The 19,367-nt window shown below is 50.6% G+C and overlaps 1 protein-coding gene across 1 annotated transcript; it reads left to right on the top strand.

The window, feature by feature from the left end:
• The first annotated feature begins 3,638 nt into the window (after nucleotides 1-3,638).
• Nucleotides 3,639-7,360, top strand: ZIC1 (Zic family member 1). The gene is made up of 3 exons (XM_058548950.1): nucleotides 3,639-4,620; nucleotides 6,032-6,195; nucleotides 6,854-7,360. Exons 1-3 carry the CDS (start codon nucleotides 3,639-3,641, stop codon nucleotides 7,049-7,051), a joined length of 1,344 nt encoding a protein of 447 aa, XP_058404933.1. The 3' UTR covers nucleotides 7,052-7,360.
• Nucleotides 7,361-19,367: the final 12,007 nt, after the last annotated feature.

The following is a 19,367-nucleotide window of genomic DNA, read 5'->3' as shown; positions in this document are numbered from 1 at the left end:
AACTGGAGCCGCTTGCATTTCCTGCAGAGAGCGCCGCAAATCCCACTTGATAACTTCCACAACCCACAACTTTTTTTTTTTTCCTCACATTCACTCTTACCCTGTATATTTGGACGCGTTTCCTAAAAATACCCTCTTGTCAACGTCCCCCTTGGATTTTCCACGGACTGGAGAGGAGAAGACTGACTTTTCTTTTTTGAAGAATTTTTTCCCTCTCCCCCTCCCCACGGCTACCCTTCCCCCGCAGGTCCCTCCCTTGCTTTTTTGAAAGGCAGGCGAGGTGGGTTCAATGTTTGTTCTCCCTAGTGAGAGAAGTACAGCCTCCAGAGCAAACTTGTCCTTGCAGATAAGGTTTTTACAACTGCAGTGGAGGCAGGATCCAACTTTCCCTTGTAGGCAGCAGAAAAGACTCTGAGTGGCTCGGATATGTCTTTTTTGAACAAAGTGTATAACAGGTTTTTTTGAAAACCCACCCCTCAAGCTCCAGCCCTTTCCCTCAGCCCCATCCCGGTTTCACTGAAAGTTGGCGAGGAACGCTGGACTGCTCCCCTCAGACTTGTTGCTGGGGACAGAACATTTGATTTTTTTTTTTTTCTTTCTCAAATTTCTATTTCCCAGCACAACAAGCGCAAACGCTCGGCCAGGTCCCTTCAGACACCGGGAAACCATCCCAGACACACAAACCGAGTTTTGAGCAGGGAGAGCTCAGGGAAAAGGCGGCCCAGCTCGCCAACCCCAAGCAAGAATCTAGTCGATGAAAAGACCAGAAAATCAGAAAGGCGAGGAGCGGCCGCCGCTGACCCTGCCTTCCTCCAGCCATTGCAGCCGCGCTGGCGACTGGGCAAAAAAATATTCATTTTCATTTTCCTCTCGCCCGGGCACTGGTGAGTTTCCTAACGGGGCCGCCTGTGAAAGGATGAGTTGAGGTTTCTTTGTCTGAGAAAAGAGTTTAGGGCTCTGATTCAGCTGCAAAGAAGCCAAATGAAGTTAGAAACAAAGGGCAAATTGAAAGATTCCGACTCTTGGCTTTTTGTGTTTTCCTTACTAGAAAATAATTAGACCTAATGAATATGCAGACGCTTCAGCTAAACCGCCGGCCCGGGGCTTCTGGGTTTTAAACAGAGCTACGGAGAAATGCAACCTTCATTCCCCAACCCCCCCTTCCCCCGCATCCGCGTGCATTTTTTGAAATGCATAAATGTTGTTTGCCTTAATTGATTGAGTCACAGGGATTTTTTTCCTGCTTTTAAGTGCCATACTCCTCTACCTTTCAACAATCATTTTAATATATAGTCAATGGCTCTTTGTGGACAGGACAAAAAGCAACTACGCGCAGTTGTTGAATAGACTTTGCGCTGGGCAAAGACAGGTTAATCGAGGGCCGCATCGCGAAAACAAGCGAGTGTTGTATGTTTGCACTGAATCCAAATGTCTGCATTTTCCTAACTAAATCAAAGGGAGTGTTATTTCTTTTTCTGCTCACTCATCTGAAGGTAAGTAAATTTTCTCTGGCGATCAAAAGCCTGGTCGGCAACAAAGACCGCGCCCGCTTTTTCCACCGTCCTGGTGTGGCGAGTTGCGGAATTTCAATGACGGTGACAAGGGTGACTGATTTGTGAACTAGAAAAGGTTTGAATGTCACAAAATTTACATTGGTCCTATCTATCGGGGATTTAAATACCAAAAAAGTATTCGAGGATTTCTAGGGTGCTTTCGGCAGTCCTGAAGAACAATGGCGCGTTGGGAAATTTACAGTTTTACCTGAATGAAAGGGGCTCGGGTTGAGAACAGGAGTGCAGAGGAAGGGGGTTAGCGGGGGCAGACGAGGGGGACTAGGGAAAAGGGAGAAAACAGAAGAATAACTTGGGAGAGGAAAAAAGAAAAAATCGGCAACAATGTTTCCAATTTGCCATTTAAAAAAAACAAACCTCAATAACCTGGAAAGTTAAGAGCTTTCATCCATCTGTGCCTATTTTTGGGGGGTGGGGGTACAGGAAGCATGATTGATTTGTTAAAAGCGAGAAAATCGAGGCAACCGGTTATCCTGAGAAATCACATTTCTTGTAAAGAGAGAGTGAAGTGCCCATGTGCTCCCGAGATCCTAAATTATAAACAGGAGGACAAGGCAAGAGGGAAGCAAACTTCAAAAGGAGCAAATAACAAAAGCCTCCTTTGCTGCCCTTGAAAGGCGGAAGGGGGGGAAGAAAGAAAAGAAAGTTGCTGAATCGGGACATTCTGGAAGTGCCTTAGCTGTATTTACCAGCCCCATCCCCGCCTCCTGCTCTGGGAGACGTCCGAAGTCGCTCAACACTCAGCTAAGAGCAGGTTTGAAGAAGTACAAGATAGATAGATAGATAGAGAGAGAGAGACAGAGACAGAGACAGAGACAGAGACAGAGACAGAGACAGAGACAGAGACAGAGACGGAGACAGAGACAGAGATGGAGGTGGAGCTGGAGATGCAGATGGAGACAGAGATGGAGAGGGAAATGGGATGGAAAGGGAGATGGAAACGGAGAAGGATAAGGATAAGGAGAGGGATAAGGGGAGAGAGAATGTATATGACTGTGAGAAGGAAAAGAAATCGTGGCAAAACATTTTTTCCATGAGAAGAGGGAAAAAATTTGGCTAAAAAAAAAGTTGCTACTCCTGGCAGCCCTGTTTGTCAAAAGGGGATGTCAAGCGCTTTACAATACCTGGGATTGATGAGGCGGGCGGGCCAATGAGCGGCGCGCGGCGCCTCGGCGCGCCCTCCGTTGGCGCGGCGGCTGCCGGCGGGGGGAGTGCGGGCACACCAATGGGCGCCCGCGTCAGCAGCACGTGACGCCTCCCCCTGCTCCCATTCATCAAGGGGGGGACGGTGTCGTCCTTTCAATTCATTTATCTGCAGGAATGATTGCTGCTATCAGTCTCGCGCTCACCGCCCGGCTGAGGAGGTGAAAGTTTCTCCCCAGGAAGATAAACCGCAAAAGACAATATTGTGCATGATTTGCGCCTTTTCTTTGGCTTTTTCTTTCTTTCTTTTTTCCTCCCCCCCCTTTTGTTTTTTTTTTGTTTTTTTTTTTTTTTGCAAAAAGCAGAGGGGGAAACAAGGAGACTGAAGGAGCGAGGAGGCGAGCCTGAGAGAAAGGAGAGAGAGAGAAAAGAAAGGGCGAGGGGCTAGTGGAGAAGTGAGGAGGGGCGTGCGGCGCGAGGCGGAGAGAGGGCGAGCAGTCGCGGCTCCAGCGCTCACATTCCTCTATGCTACAAATCCGGGAGGAAGTTTTTTTGGGGGGCTGAGATGATCCACGCCTTGCTCTGGGCAGTCTTGACGCGGAGTCCTCTCGGCAGAGACTGAGCGGCGAGAAAGTGCGAGCCGGGCCGGCAGGGTCTGCTGGGCGGGCGCCGGAGCCCGCCTTGCTCGCGGCCCGCAGCCGTCTGGCTTCTCCGCGCTTGGCCAGGCGGGCGCACCGGTGCGCCGCGCCGCTGCCTGCGGGCTAGGACTTCGCGAGGTGGGTCGACTCCTCCTCCCTCCTCTTCTTCTTCCTCCTCTTCCTCCACCTCCCGTTCCTCCTCCTCCTCTTCCTCCTGATTTTCCCTCCTCGGCGGGCGAGGGTGGGGGGGGGCGGGGGAGGCCGGGGCTTGCCCCGAGCAGCCACGATGCTCCTGGACGCCGGCCCCCAGTACCCCGCGATCGGCGTGACCACCTTTGGCGCGTCCCGCCACCACTCGGCGGGCGACGTGGCCGAGCGCGACGTGGGCCTGGGCATCAACCCGTTCGCCGACGGCATGGGCGCCTTCAAGCTCAACCCCAGCTCGCACGAGCTGGCCTCCGCAGGCCAGACGGCCTTCACGTCGCAGGCGCCCGGCTACGCGGCTGCCGCGGCCCTGGGCCACCACCATCACCCGGGCCACGTCGGCTCCTATTCGAGCGCAGCCTTCAACTCCACGCGGGACTTTCTGTTCCGCAACCGGGGCTTTGGTGACGCGGCGGCGGCAGCCAGCGCGCAGCACAGCCTGTTCGCTGCTTCGGCCGGGGGCTTCGGGGGCCCACACGGTCACACGGACGCCGCGGGCCACCTTCTCTTCCCCGGCCTTCACGAGCAGGCGGCGGGCCACGCGTCGCCGAACGTGGTCAACGGGCAGATGAGGCTTGGCTTCTCGGGGGACATGTACCCGCGTCCCGAGCAGTACGGCCAGGTGACCAGCCCGCGTTCGGAGCACTATGCCGCGCCGCAGCTGCACGGCTACGGGCCCATGAACGTGAACATGGCCGCGCATCACGGCGCCGGCGCCTTCTTCCGCTACATGCGCCAACCCATCAAGCAGGAGCTCATCTGCAAGTGGATCGAGCCCGAGCAGCTGGCCAACCCCAAAAAGTCGTGCAACAAAACTTTCAGCACCATGCACGAGCTGGTCACGCACGTCACCGTGGAGCACGTCGGCGGCCCCGAGCAGAGTAACCACATCTGCTTCTGGGAGGAATGTCCGCGCGAGGGCAAGCCCTTCAAAGCCAAATACAAACTGGTTAACCATATCCGCGTGCACACGGGCGAGAAGCCCTTCCCCTGCCCCTTCCCTGGCTGCGGCAAGGTCTTCGCGCGTTCCGAGAACTTAAAGATCCACAAAAGGACGCACACAGGTAGGGAACCGCTGCTCTGGACCCTGTTTCCCCATCCTGGGCCTGGGACCCGAAATCCGAAAGTCAGCGGCCGGGGGCGCACAAACCGGGCCTTGGTTGGGTCTGGGCGTCATGTTCAGCAGGCAGGCAGTGAAAGCGTGCGCTGGTTTCTAGTTTGAGGTTGCAAATTACGAAAAAGTATAGAGAGGATCGGACGAGAAGGATCTAGGGATATAGATTTTAAAACGAGGACTAAAAACGGCCGGGAGAGCAGAGAGACGAGCCCGGCTTTGCGGAGCCCATGGTGCGCGCGAAGCCGGGGAGGCGGCCAGCGCCCGGCGGCGGCGGAGGCGCCAGCAGCTCCAGCTGCAGACAAATCTAAACGTTTGCTTCCGGCCAACATCCCTCTCTACGCACTTTGGTGAGGACCTTGTCAAAGGAACGAACTGAGAAAATGGGAGGAGATCAGACGAAGGGGCATAGAAAGAAACAAAACCAGAAAAAGACAGGAAGGGGGGTGGTGGTGGTGAAAGCGAGTAAGTCGGGCCTGAGGAGGCTTTTGGAGCCTTATGCATATTTAAAGAGTCGAATTTTAGTTGTGACTTGTTTGTGAGTAGGCTTGAGGAGTCGGGAGAGTCGGTGGAAGACAGGGAAATCCTTTTTGGCAGTTAGATTCTGAGGCGGTTTTCAAAATACCGAATACCTTGCGTTTGCCTTTAAAAAGAAAGAGACCGGTCAGGAATAGTTAAAAAAAAGTTCGCGGCGAGCTCAGGACTGTAGTGTGGGTCGGGCAGGCCATTCTGGGCCACTTGCTCCGACAAGGCCGGGAATCCGGTCTGCTTCCCTGTTCTGGTGTGCCGGCGTGATTTCTGAGAACTGCGTTTGTAACTTGGGGTTTAACGCCGGGAGCCCAGGAAGGATTTGCGGCGCCGAGCTCTCGGCCCAGGTTACCTTATAAAATGTGAGTGTGTGTAGGGGGTGGGGTAGGGTGGGGGAGGCGACGAGGGGGTTGCGGAGCGTCGGGGAGGGGGTAGGGGGAGGAGAGAAGAGCAAAACAGCGGGAGAATCAGCCCGGAAAGGGGAAATTAGAAACCAAGAGCTAGGTAGAAGCCGCCCGAAGTCGTCTGTATAGCCCCGGGCAGAAAAACCAGCAGCCAGACTTGCTGCTACTCTGGGATCTAAAAAACTACGGCCAATACTAATAGTAATATAGTAAAATCTGGATCTACTTGGATTAGGAGTTACAATAGTTCAGATATTTATAATTCCACTTGCAGATACATGACTTTGTGGAAGACCTGGGTTTTTGAGCTTGTAAAATGCTAACCCTGGGCCGCTGCCTTTTTAATTTTTTTCCATTTGTATAAATATTAAAAAACAGCCACGGGATTTGTTCTAATCGGACCTCTCTCTTCCTCGCCTTTCGCACCAGGGGAGAAGCCCTTCAAGTGCGAGTTCGAGGGCTGCGACCGACGCTTCGCCAACAGCAGCGATCGCAAGAAGCACATGCACGTGCACACGAGCGACAAGCCCTATCTCTGCAAGATGTGCGACAAGTCCTACACGCACCCCAGCTCGCTGCGCAAACACATGAAGGTAATCGCCGCGCTGTCGCCGCCCGCCTTGGAGCCGGGAGCCCGCTGCGCTCTTCGGCCGGGGCCGGGCGGCGAGTGGCGGCCGGGCGGTGGCAGGAGCCGGCGGAGGCGGAGAGGCAGCGGTTCCACGCTGCTGAGTAATGCTGGGGGGGGTAGGGGTGCTGGAAAAGGGGGTGGGGGCACCCCAGGCCGTGCTGAATTTGCTGTTTAATAATCAAAGTAAAAAGAAGTGAGCGCTTGAGCAGAGGCCGCGGCTGATCGTGACCCAGATGGGGAGCGAGGGCCGCACCCGCGGGGTACGCGGCCGGGGCGCCGCCATTGTGCCGGCAGCCTCGGGAGGAGGAGCTGGGGGCTCGCGCGCGGTCCTGGGGTGCTCGCAGGCCCGCTCAGCTAAACCTGAGCAAGCGCTTTGAGGGACCCCCTCGGGCTGCGGCCTCAAACCCAGCCTCCCGCTTCTCGGATCCCTTTTCCCTTTGTGAGTCCGGGCCGCTGTCGCTCCGGGAGCGCTGCCTCTGCAGGGCCGAGTCCGGCCGCTCGGGCCTCCCCGGAGCTCAGGGGGCTCCGCGCTCCGGGCGCGCGGGCGTTCGCGGCCTCCCCCGGCCCAGGCGGCCTCCGCGCCGGCTCTCTGTCTCCGTAAAAACGCGGCTTTATTCCCGCAGGTCCACGAATCCTCCTCGCAGGGCTCGCAGCCTTCGCCGGCCGCCAGCTCGGGCTACGAGTCGTCCACGCCGCCCACCATCGTGTCTCCGTCCACCGACAACCCGACCACCAGCTCCCTGTCGCCCTCCTCCTCCGCAGTCCACCACACGGCCGGCCACGGCGCGCTCTCCTCCAATTTTAACGAATGGTACGTTTAAAATCGGAACCGGAACACCGAACAAAACCCTATTTAAGAGACTGCACACACACACACACAGAATAGTGCCGGGAGAACCCTGCGGATCAGAACAGCCCCCAGCCCCGCAATCCTATTTTTTTTAAACCTGCCAATAGACCCAGAACCGAGTAAGAGGGAGAAAGCACCAAACCTTTACAATTTTTTTTCTTCTTCTTGTTTCTTTTTTGGCAAAGGCTTGGTAGCCAAGGGGCGGGAGGGGGGTCGAGGAGAAGGCGGCCGCCCGACCGAAGCCGCCAGCCCCGAGGGCCGGTTTCTCGTCGGAATCCGAGCGGGCGCTCTGGGCTTCGGCTTTTTTTTTTTTTTTTTTTTTTGGCTTTGCATTTTTGTAAATACAGAATTATTAGCTTAAAACTGTACTGTTGGATTCTGTAAATAGTTATATCTCGGTTGGAGCGGGCGGGTGGGATTGTGGCGTTGTGGTCTTTGCATTGGGGGTGGGGGGAGGGGCCGGGCGGGCGGGGGGAGAGGGAGGGGGTGGGCGGCCGAAAGCCAACTGTTTGTACTGAATGGCAAGAATGTTCTAGTAAATGTGTACCAAAATGTGAATTACTTTGTACGATTACAGTCTCCACGTCGACCTAACAGAATATTATTGGTATTAATGTGCTTTTTTTGTATAAAGTGCAAACATTTCGTCCCAAAGTCTAAGTACTTTAGTGCAGTAAAATGTCGTTTCTCGTCCTGTCAAGAATTCGTATAGTACGAGCCTGGATCTGCGTGTCAAACTGTTCCATTTGTTTATGTAAAGTGATATTAAAAAAGGATATAAACTATAACTGTCCGTTGCTTTTGGCAAAAGATACAACCACATAATGTATATAATTCCTAGTTTCCATATTTATCCGCATGTAAAGGGCCGGTTTATTCATGTTACAGCTATTCAATATTTATGGCTAGAAGAACTCGTATGTACACTTTAGTTTCCAGAACTGTTTGGTAACCTTTCGTACCTTATTAAAGATTCTTAAATCTCGGTGATTGTGGTAGGAATTTCTTCTTCACTCCCAGCAACCTGCTGCCTCTTCTGCCAGCCTTAGTGGGTCTCGGAAAAGCTCTCCAGTCTCCCTCGCCTTCCCTTTCTGTCATTGCAGGTCGTATAAACGTGATAAATGAACGCTACCCTGCTGGCTCTCCGAGAGAGTGTAATTAGTATTTATATCAAAATTTATGAAACAAATTTTCGGCCGCAGTATAATTTAAATGACCTTTGCAGACGTAGAATAACAACCATAAAAATAACAGAAATAGATTGCACAGGCGACATCAATATTAATGTAGGCGAATTGTCAGAAGCTCAGGGGCTCGTTCTGCAGCGCTGCAAATGAACTTGCAGCTGAGGGTTCCGCTGCCCCCCAAATTAAGTTCCCCGGGCTGAAACCGAGTTGCAGATTTACAATATCATATTTTAAATTGCTGTCTTCAATTAAACCATTTATGGCCATAACTAATTTTCAGGATGTCGATGCATGCTTTTCCAGGCCTTCCTTCTTTGCACGAAAGTAAACGTCCATAAAGCGTTTTACTTATATTTCTTCAAACGTGATGCTAATTTAAATTAATTACTTCCTATGATATGTTATTCCTATAATTTTGCCACTGTTATTAGTTCTTTCAAAAATACATCTAGGGAAGAGAATTATTTTATGTAATTTGATTATCTTTCTATCTCTTTTATTTATTTCTCATTTACTTAAGAAATTTGTTCCATTGGCTGGCGTTGATACAGTAAATTTGTAAATGAGGAGACAATATAAAAAATCTAAATTACTTGTGCTTAATGACTGTAGCAGAACGCCTTTTCTCTAAATCAGATTGTCTTTCTTGCAGTTTAGTTTGATAGATTTGCAAGCTATGCTGCTCCCTGGAAGTTAGCTGCGCTGGTAGGAACGCCAGCTTCTTTGTCTCTGGTTGTAGCTTGCATGATCACCCCATTAAGCAGAGGATGTAGCCAGAGATCACAAATCAGGGCCTTGGCTGTAGCTGCAAGGGTATGGATGTGTCAGAGCAGGAGGCAGAAACTGACCTCACTGTGGGCAAGGAGGAACCCAGACCTGCTTGCCTAACATACCATCTGTGTTCAGGAAGTCACAGGCCATATTGACTCTGAGAAGGAAAACCCCTCAAAAGTATGAGAATCCCATACATAGTCACATCTATTTTAAAGTGACATTATTTTTTCGGAGTATACCATTGACCAATTACAAAATCAAAATGTTAAATTCTCTTTAAAAATCCTTTGTTGACCTCTCCTTTCATTTCTTGCTATTTGTACTTGTCACTTTTAGTCAACAAAGTTTTACTGGCTAAGGATGGGATTTGCTGCACTTTCTGTAGCACATCAAAAACTGAGGATTGTGGTGTTTAACTTTTCGAAAAATGTTATTGTGATTTTAACAGTAAATATCGACCTTTCATGAAAAGAGCGCCATCTTGCAAGGTTTGGAGAGATTTTAGGAAGCTGAACACCTAAAAATTTGTGAGACCAAAAGCTGGCCCCAATTGGCTTTGGAGGTTTGAAATTAACAGTGTCATATTCAAAGTGACTCCACACATTATGACCGATAATTAACAAAAATAGAAAGAGGAATAATGATAGCTCCTCTTTCTCGAAAGAAAGAAAAACACCTCGATTAATAATCCTTCACCTTTCCATTAGAGATCAGAATGTATGGGAGCCTGATATGAGTATGATAATGATAACAAGCATCATAATAATAGCAACAATACTTTTGTAACTTTGTTAGTGCACTTAGAAAGATAGTAAATGAGTGAGTTTTTTCTTTGGTCATTCCTAAAAGCAGTTTACTTCAAATCTGAAAATATAAATGTCTTATTATTTGTCATGTACCTGGTGTCTTTTTTTAATATGACAATATACTTATTAAATATCATACTATGATATATGATTTAGTAGGATATTTTAAAGATAAATTTTAGGGGTAAATATTTACTTCAAAACTACTTCATATTTTAATTTTATTTTAGACTTTGAAGACCAAACCATTTTTTAAAAAATCATTTGGGGAATACTGTATGTTTGTGAATAATCCCACTCACAGGAAAGGAACTTTTGTAGTAGAAGCTGGTATTTATGCCAATCTCTCTTATGTATTCTCTTCTCCAACACCCACCACAAAGAAAAAGTCATTAATGATGTAGGTTACCTAAAATAATGCTTCAAACTTAAATGTAGTCTATTATTTTGCTGGTACCTTTAATGTCTGCTTCTTGAGATGTATTCTTCATACTTTTCTTCATGGGCTATTAGGTTTTGAAATACATGAATGTGAACAGCGAAATACATTGTTAGATGCTATTTAGCAGGAGCTGAACGTGCTGCAAATGGCTGGTTTCTGTGTGTAGTTGTGGATTTTGATTTAGGCAGAAAGCCATCCTGGTTCATATTTTGACTGCATTGTAGTCTAGATACTATCAAATTATTAGAATAGCTAACAAGTTATTAAAAAGTTATATTGTGTCAACAAAAAATGCCTGAGTACAAGCAATCATATTTGACAAATGAAGAGAAGTGAGTTGTGGTATGTGTGTGTGTACATTTGTAGAGTAAGCATATAAATACACAAGCACCATTTATATGGGGGCTAAGTAATTTTCAAATATTTCAAATCCTTTGTTTTCTTCTTCAAAAGCTACCCCCAACTGCTTTAAGCATTTGCAGCTGATGATTTTGATTTTTTAAAGTCAAGCATTCAGGTTAACCTTTAAGAAGCAAACCACCTCCAAAAGAAAGATGTAACCTTTCAATTGCCCCATATGCTTATCTTTTTTTTTTTTTTTTTTTTGCTTTAGCTGACAATGAAAATAGCACTAACCTTCTTTGCTGATGGGTCTGGCATTTAGATGTTTTTATTTGTTGATTGTGAAGTTTTCTCAGAACTTTTAAAGCGCTGGCAACAGAACTACACCTCCAAATGCCTCACCCAGTCTCAAAACCTTCCAGAAGGCCCCTTTTTGAGGCTAAGATGTAATCAGTGTCTTGGACTCCTTATGAATCAGTGCTGGTGGAGTTGGTACCTGAACATACTGCTTTGCAGGAAGCAGCTTGGAGAATGCCCTGGTCCTTAAAGGGCAGCATCAGTCTAGGATGGGTTGGAGAGTAACTCTATGTGGTCTGGCAAACTTGAAATGAGGGCACTGAGCTTGTGCCTTTGATTATCTGTGAACTAGGTATGAAGCCATCAGATTTTAGAGATTACCAACTTACATTTCTTTCTTTTGTTCCAAATCAAAATACTAACTACAAATTTATCTTCTCCTCTCTAGGTACAGAGTTCTCGCCTCCTCCTAGCCTCAAGTGTAGTTCTTAGAACTATGTGTTCATATTAGGGAAAAAAAAGGTGTTGTTTTCATAAAGATGGTCACAGTTGACATCACTCTCTGGTTTTAGAATTCTTGCAAATAGAGTGGCAATGGAAAGATTTATCCCATCCATGCCAGTCAAGCCACTAAAGGTTCACATTACCCGTGATGCTCTCTTTTTCAGCTTTTTATCACCCCCTTCATCATCAGTAATATGTGCCCATTTAAACTGGTTGGATATAGAAAGTAAGACTTTATGGGGATAACTATACAGCAATCTATTTTTTTCAAATTATAATCAGTAGTTTGGGGCACAAAATAAAAAAATATTAATAACTTCCTATAACATATCACATTTGAGCCTTTCTCTCAAAGTTTATTGCAACTATAAGGGCATAATATACACAAAATATGGGCAATGCTCTCCATTAATTTATGCAAGGCTGGTTCACGCCAGAGTCTTTCCCTGAGCAAGAGGAAACATGATCAGGCCAAACCAGGGGCTATTTTTACCACCAAGCTGAATTCTGGCATTAGTGCCTGACGTTTATTTCCACTTGAGAGCAAGGACCTAAAAACAGTATGAAATTTCCAATTGATGCTATACTGGAGGTGGGTTTTTCAAGAACAAGAAATCGGATTTAGCTATCTAGTATGGAAATGACATTGCGGGGTAGTGAAAATGCTAGAGACTTATGACTGTCTGTCAACTGTCCACAATATTTTGGCTGCCTCTGATGGTTGCGGGGGATCTCTGTAAGTATATGCAGGAGAGTTCACGGGTTGTGAAACTTAGTGATATTTTCACCTACAGCATACACAAGAATCAACTATTAAGCGTGAATATAAACATACGGGAATCATATCTTTAAAAAAACCCAGATGTTCCAAAGCGAGTGACCTTAGCAAACCTTAAAAAAAAAAAAAGATCATTTTGCATCTGTCTCTTGTGTAACAATTCCCCTTAAGCTACAGAAACCCTAAGGACGTAAAACGGGTGAGAGAAGCTCTCATCCTGATTCCTTTCTAAAAATTTTCTGTCTACCCGGGAAAATCCTAGCCTCTGGCAAAGAAAACTGAAAGTTGTGGAGGAAGGTAAAACCAGGGGGAAGGATAGGGGTGGATGAGTCTGTGCGTCAAGGGACATTTTTGTCCTGGAGAATTTCTTGAAAATATGTAAACACAGGCTTTGGGGTGGGTGTGTGTGGGGGGAACAGCAAGACTTTCTCAGGGCACCTCCGCAGAAAGCCCGGCGGTCAGCGTTCGAGGGGCCCCTTGCGCCACCCTGCTGCTCCGCGGGGCGCTTTCCAAGTCGCTGCCGCGGGCTGGCGCTGCGTCTGGGAGGGCAGTGCGCATGCGCGGCCCGCGGCCCGCCGTTCCACGTGCTGATGAATATGCATGAGGCGCCCCCGCCCACGCGGGCTGCAGAGGGAACCGCTCAGAGGCTCTGGCTGTGAAAGCCTCTGGCCCGACTGCCAAAATAGTGCGGCGAGGAAGCTGCACGTGTTTGTTTTCAAACCGCGCTGGTTTAAGTGAGTTCACAAAGCCAGGCAGACAGCGTAGGCTCGAGCTACCTGCAGCCGCCGCCATCGGTACCACCAGCCGAGCGGCCCGGCAGAGTCTCCCCTTCCCCAAGGGCCGCGGGCTGCGACGTGCGCGAGCCCCAGTGGACCACGAACCTTGTCCACAGACGATTCCTCCCGCTCGTGTTCCCTCCCAAGCCGGGAGCTGGCACCCTGGCTGTTTTCACATCCTTTAGCTCCTTCGAGAAGGTCTCCGCTCACCTGGCCCCTAGACAGAGCCCAAGCTTGGGGGGCAGGGTGGGGGGCACTGGGGTTTTTTCTAGCGCCCACCCTCTTTCTTTGCCCAGATCCAGGCCCGAATGTCCGCCTGTCTTTGTCTCTCTCTCTCTTTCCCTCCTTTTCCTCTCTGTCTCCCGGTTCCTCTTCCTTTCTCTGGCTGTGCCCCAGCCTCTACCGCCCCGGTGGGGGGACTAGCAGTCACTTGCTTGAATGGCTGCTCTGGAGTTTTCACTCTACCATTCCCAAATAATACTTGTCAGCTCGCACGTTCATGAGCTGGTATAGTCCTCTTAAGCTCAAACGTGCTTCTTTGGTGCAGACAGGACTGGCGGGGAAACTGCCCTGGCCCAGAGACCTGGCAAGTGTAGGGTTTGGTGAGAGAAACAGGAAGTTTAGGAGCTGGGCTATTGCTTTCCTTTCCTGGTGATATTCTTGGGGTTCTGCACGTTGCATGATATTTTGTGGCCAATGCACTGACATTTCCAGAGCGAGTGCATAACCTGTCTGGTGGAGTGACCAACACTTGTAAACAAAGGGAAGGGGTAGTGGAGGGTCTCTGGGTCACTCTATCCTCAGACCGACGTCTCTGGGGTTATGGCTTTGGGTGTTTTAGTCGCAGTTCTAGGTCCCATGACATCAGAAGATGGCTGCCAACAGGTTCCAATCCTCCTCTAGACTACTTTCAACTGGACGGGCAGACTCGTTGCACGGCGCCCACCCTCCCGCTTCCGAGATTGCCAACAGGAGAGGCCTTGGGTCACTCCCCGGTCTGCACTGCAGTCGAACCCAGAGCCAGCTTCACCCCTGTCAGTTCCAGAGATCCGGGGCCCTAGCATCATTTCACCTGACAGCCACCACTAGCCAAGTCTTCGGCTTTGAACCTGAAGGTGTGGCAGAGGAGTCTTGGAAACGTTCCTTACAGGACAAGACCTTTCCTCCCAGCCAGCCTCGGAGTCTCGGAGCTCAATTACAGGAGGATGGCCGGAGAAGAGCCGCCGGGCCCTGGGTCCTCCGAGGCTGGCAGAAGCCCCTCACCCCCCTCCCGGGGACTCAGCGGAAAGCTGCTGGAGCACCAGGGTTCTCTTGTCCGAGGCCCCCGGAGGCCAGAGCAAGGGGCACAGCATCCCTCGATCCACTGAACCCCTGCCACAAGGGCCACCCCACAGAAAGCCCCTTCGCGATTTGGGTGCTTTTGTGTTTGAATATGTTGGGGGGGGGGACGATCTAGACTTCATGGGTTCCATGCTAATGATGAAGACCAGTGTCGGCTCGCTCTGAGCAGAAAGCTCAAACCCAGCGTGGGTTCCTGTGCGCTTCCCCCAAAGGCCAAGGCCTAAAGAACCCTTTTCATTTGGCGAGGGGCTTGAGGGAAGGGAGGGGCGGGGGCGGGAGCGGGCCAGGGTCTGTAAGCCAGCGGCCCGGCGCCCGGCGCCGAGGACTCGCCGGCTTCTCAGCTTGGCTGCCAGCGTCCGCGCGGACGACGCGGTCGCCATCTCCGGGGCCCGAGAGTGGGGACGCCCCTTTCCCGCCCCCCGGCGCCCCCGGGGTCGGCGCCAGAGGCCCGGAGACCCGGAGGCTCCGGCTTGATGGCGGCGAGGTAGGCTCTGGGGCCTCCCCGGGCCAGGCCGAGTTTAGTCTGCGGAGGCGACGGCGCCGGGCGAGGGCCGGGGCCAAGGGAAGAGGGACCCCAAACTTCCTTCCTCCCACTCGCGCCTTAGTTCCTGCCCAAACTGCCCATCTCCGGTAGGACTGACTGTCTGCCTGGCCTCTCTCTGCTGCCAACCTTGCCCGAAATCTAGACCCCAGACCTGGTAAGTTGCGTTCTTCCCCCACCTCCCTCGCCACCTTCCCAGCTGACTCGGCCCGCGACTTCGTGCGCGCGCGTGGCCCGAGGCGCGCGCTAAGAAGTTGGGCTGATTTGGAGCAGCCGCACCAATACGGCCCCTGCGGCTGGAGGACCCCAAGGTGGTCACAAGTGTCACGGGGATCCCCAGTGAGGCGGGAGCGAAAAGAGTCCAGCCCAGCTCTCCTGGATGCCCTTTGTCCCTGTGGACACTAAAGCTACCTTTTAAGAATGAGCTTTCTGCTGATCTCTACTGTGTGTGTGTGTATGTGTGTGTGTGTGTGTGTGTATGTGTGTGTGTGTGTGTGTGTGTGTGTGTGTGTGTGTGTGTTGGGGGAGGTAGCGAGGTAGCGGGGGAGGGGAATTGCCCTTTCCCTAAGCAGTTTCTAATCCCTAAGTATACTCATGGTTTCCATTTGAATGCTGTGAAGTTATTATTACTATTTTAAGTGCAGATTTCTAAGAGTCACAGCTTCTCAAATATACGTGCCTCTTGAGGACATTTCGACAATTACCTTGTCCACTAACTTCACTCCTTTCCCACTGGAAAAAAATAAACTTAATTTTTCAGTAGTTGCCTTAGCACACGTCGTTTACATGTCACTAACGTGAAGAAAGAAGGAAAGAAAGACAAACAACCTTGGCATTTCTCATTGGAACTCCGTGTGCTGTATTACCGAAATGTGGAAGATGGATTTGGGGGGAGGGGAGCAGGGCGCTGGAGGAGCGTTCTGGAGCCGCTGCCCTGTTGCACGGGGCTGACCTTTGGCTGACACGGCCACGAAGCAGGCCGTTCGTTAACGAGGATTTGATACATTAGACATTCGAGCTGGGCGTGTAAACCTACACTCTGCATCCAGATTTCGCTCAAATTAGTGTATGAGGAAATGATCTTTAAGTCCTGAGGCTTAACCAAGTGTCGGGAGGGCCATCACCGCCTGAAAAGGGCAGCGAAGGACACCGGGTAAAAGGCACTTTCCTAGCTCCTTAGAAAACAAACAAAATAAAACCAAAAAACCATCTTTGAATAATTCCTGAAATCCTCCAAGTCGCCACTTCGAGGCAATGCTTATAAATAAAGCTACTCATCTTGTTCTCATGCATTCTGCTGTGTGAAATCCTAACACCAGGCAAGGCTGTGAAGGGAGTCACAGTTATGGCAATCATTTTTTCCGAGATTCGTGTATATATATATATATATATATATATATATACATACATATTTCTGTTTTACTAGGTGGAGATCCTCGAGTGTGACAATCTATGTCCACCAGGCAGTGGGGCACATATGGAACGGAGAGTCACAGATTTTAAAGCCACTTAAAAGTTGACGCGTTTCGATTTAATTCGGTTCGACTTGTCTCTAGATGTTGGAGCCCAGCAAGGGCAGGCGGCTGGCCACATCAACCCCGGCCCGGCCCGGCGCGTGGCGCCCAACCTCAGGCTAGAAGTGGGAACTCGGCTGCGGCCGCCGAAGGGGAGGCCAGCCGGAGGCTGCGGCGGCCCCCGCGGGATTTGTTGACTCACTCGGGAAAGGTGTCATTTTATTTAAGTAGACAATAAAGCTCCAACTTTTAAAAAAGCACCCCTAGAAAAGAGTTTTCTTCGCTTTCCCCCGATACCAGAGCCCGCGAAGCGCTCTCCACCGGAGAGGGGGAGAAATTCTCTCCTGCCCGAGTTCCCAGCCACTCTCGAGGCGGAAGGGGAGCGCGGAGCCGAGTCGCGTTCTCGCTCGTTGCCCCGCAGCCCTCCAGCGGCGGGCGTCCTCCAGCTGCCGTCCTGGGGAGGGTCGCAGCGGCAGGGGCAGCTTTCTGCACCGGAGGGTCGGCTCCCGCCGCCCGGTTCCGCTGGGGCTGCACAGGGGCGGTTCCTGGGCCCGGAATTGACTCCAGGAGAAAACAGATCCAAAGCAGTTTTCGGCCTCAAATGTTTGCTCGGGGAGTCTCTGCCTGCACTCCCCTCTGTCCTCTGAGTGGAGATGAAAAGAGGGGAAATGAAACGAGAAAGGCCCTTACTATCATGAAAAAAAGATAGTTTAAAAAGTAAGGATTCCGGGGGGAGAGAAATCATTCTCCATGACCTACGTTGAGGAAACCCCGTCAGGGCGCGACCCACGAGAGCTCCGGGCAGTCGTTCACACCGAGGTCTGCAGACTCCGTCCCACCCCGAACTTGGGTCCCCGACCCTGAGGACAAGGGCAACTGTGCAGGGTGAACACTTTTCGGGACGACAGAGGCCTTGGCCTCCTTTGGAAAAATCACACCTTTCCATAGTCTTGAGAACTCCCAAGGCTTGAGAGGGTTGCAAAAGCTGGCCTGAGGGTGAAGAGGAGAGAGGGGAAGGAGGAGGAGGTTGGGAGGGGAGGCGAGAGGAAAGACTGTGGCGAGGTAACCTTCACCTCGAGCTCATTTTCCCCGGTGGCGGGTCCCGGCACCCTCCTCCCCCACGTTTTGATCCCCAGCGACCAGTGCGGGGCGAGAGACTCCTCGGGACCCCCAACTCCCAAGCTGTGTCGAGGAGAGGGAGAAACGGTTTCATTTTAGAGGGTCGATTTCATTTTAAGGTCCGCTGTTCGTACTGAGTGGAAACAAGATAACGTTGACTCTCCTAAGAGTGGAAGGACGGAAGGAAGCTCTCGCAGACTTGCCCTCAGTTTCTGGCCCTCTTCTCTAGCAGCCCCGCCGTCGCCTAGCCCCGGGAGCCTACACCCGCCTTTGGGCCTCAAACGGCGGTCGCCAGCCTGGGGGACCCGGGAGCGCCCCGGAGCCGCGAACGCCGCGGCTCTAACTGCGGCAGCACCTTCTTGAGGGCGTGGGGAAGCCCCTCGTGCCCCTTCTGGGGTTTCGTCCTGGCCTGCCCGGGACTCCCTCCCCGCAGCCCCCACAGCCCAGGGCCAGGCCACCCGGGGCTGCCCGGGACCTGACGCAGGCAGCGCGGCCGCTGACGTCAGGGGCTCCCGGGGGCCCGGACCCAGCCCGGCCGCGAGGCTCCCGGCGCGGGCAGCATTCGCTATCAGGCACGAAGTGTTGCAAAGAGAGCTCCAGATAGTCGGGCGGGAGCTGATACGGATCCATTTATATATATTGGAGTAGGGAGCGGGAAGAGAAGGGGAGAAATGGAGTGAGAAACCGCTATTCGGTTTCCCAAAGCATAGTTACGAACTTCGCACCCTCCTGCGTCCGCGGCGGTCCCCCGGGTCCACCCTTTTGTAGGTGTGGGCTCCCCACTTTGTACCCGGTTTGGGGGATTCTTGGTGGAAGCGCCAGTATTTGTTCATTTGGGAAGCGTGTCGCTACAACTTCCCGGTAGATTCAGGCTCCAGGGGCTTACTCACCTCCGTCAATCCGGGGTGGGGGTGGGGTGGGCATTGCTTCATAAAGCTGGATCTCGGACGTTCGTATCGCCCCTTCTGTTTAGTCAGATCTTTAGCCCGAGATCTGATATTATTATTGTTGTTGAGTAAAAAGGAGGGAAAAAACCCCACTTGCACCGATAGGGCCAAGATGAATGAACAGCGCAGTTCGGTGTCAGGAACGAAACGTTTCATTTGTAACAGCCAAAGCGGCTTTCTTTTTTTCCTTTGTTTTAAAAGGAATTATACATATAGTACCTGGCTTAAAATACAATTTTCAGCAGCAATAACTTCTTCAAAATCACACCAGTTCTTAGTTCTAGCTGTAATACATTTTCAAAATCCGTTCTCTGAGGATCACTGCCGAAGAACACGGGGCACACAGGGTCATTGTGAGGCGAGTTCTCTCTCTGGGCTCTTCCCTGCAAAAGGGAAAAAAAATCGTACCATATATGACGGAATTCCACAGGTGATGGTGAAGTGAAAAAGAACAAAGTGAAATTAGAATTAAACTAAACCCCCGCCCCCCCAAGTTAGGACAACTTTTATGTACGTGGAAACAGTAATCCACACATTCAAATGTCTTGAAAATTATCTTCTTGGGGAAAAATAATTTCCTTGAAATCCCATAGTTGAATTAGCCCTTTGAAAGATGCTGTATATAAAAATAAAACTCACATGTATCACTGCATATAGCTAGTAAATAGCAGCTCTCAAAATACAAAATTATCTTCATACACAGGAACATAAAAAGTATTTGTCAGTACCCACAGGTTCAGAATAAAAAGCCTCTCTAGTTATATCTATAGGAGGTAGAAATATCCTGAAAAGTACTTTAAAAGGTAGGTAATTTGTTTAGTGTTTCACAGACAGAAAAATAATAAACTGAAAATTTTGGGACTTTTAGAGCCTGCAGGCAGTTCTTGATTCAGAGCTGTGATGGTGATCATTTTATCCT

Source organism: Diceros bicornis, chromosome 2, assembly GCF_020826845.1.
Source record: "Diceros bicornis minor isolate mBicDic1 chromosome 2, mDicBic1.mat.cur, whole genome shotgun sequence".
In the NCBI taxonomy this organism is placed as follows: Eukaryota; Metazoa; Chordata; class Mammalia; order Perissodactyla; family Rhinocerotidae; genus Diceros; species Diceros bicornis.
Note: the sequence above shows the minus strand (reverse complement) of the source record. Positions and strands in the feature narration are given on the sequence as shown.

Coding starts and splice junctions, on each gene's coding strand:
- ZIC1 (XM_058548950.1), top strand. CDS start 3,639: ATGCTCCTGGACGCCGGCCCCCAGTACCCCGCGATCGGCGTGACCACC. Junction 4,621..6,031: donor CCACAAAAGGACGCACACAG/GTAGGGAACCGC, acceptor CTTTCGCACCAG/GGGAGAAGCCCTTCAAGTGC. Junction 6,196..6,853: donor CGCTGCGCAAACACATGAAG/GTAATCGCCGCG, acceptor TTATTCCCGCAG/GTCCACGAATCCTCCTCGCA.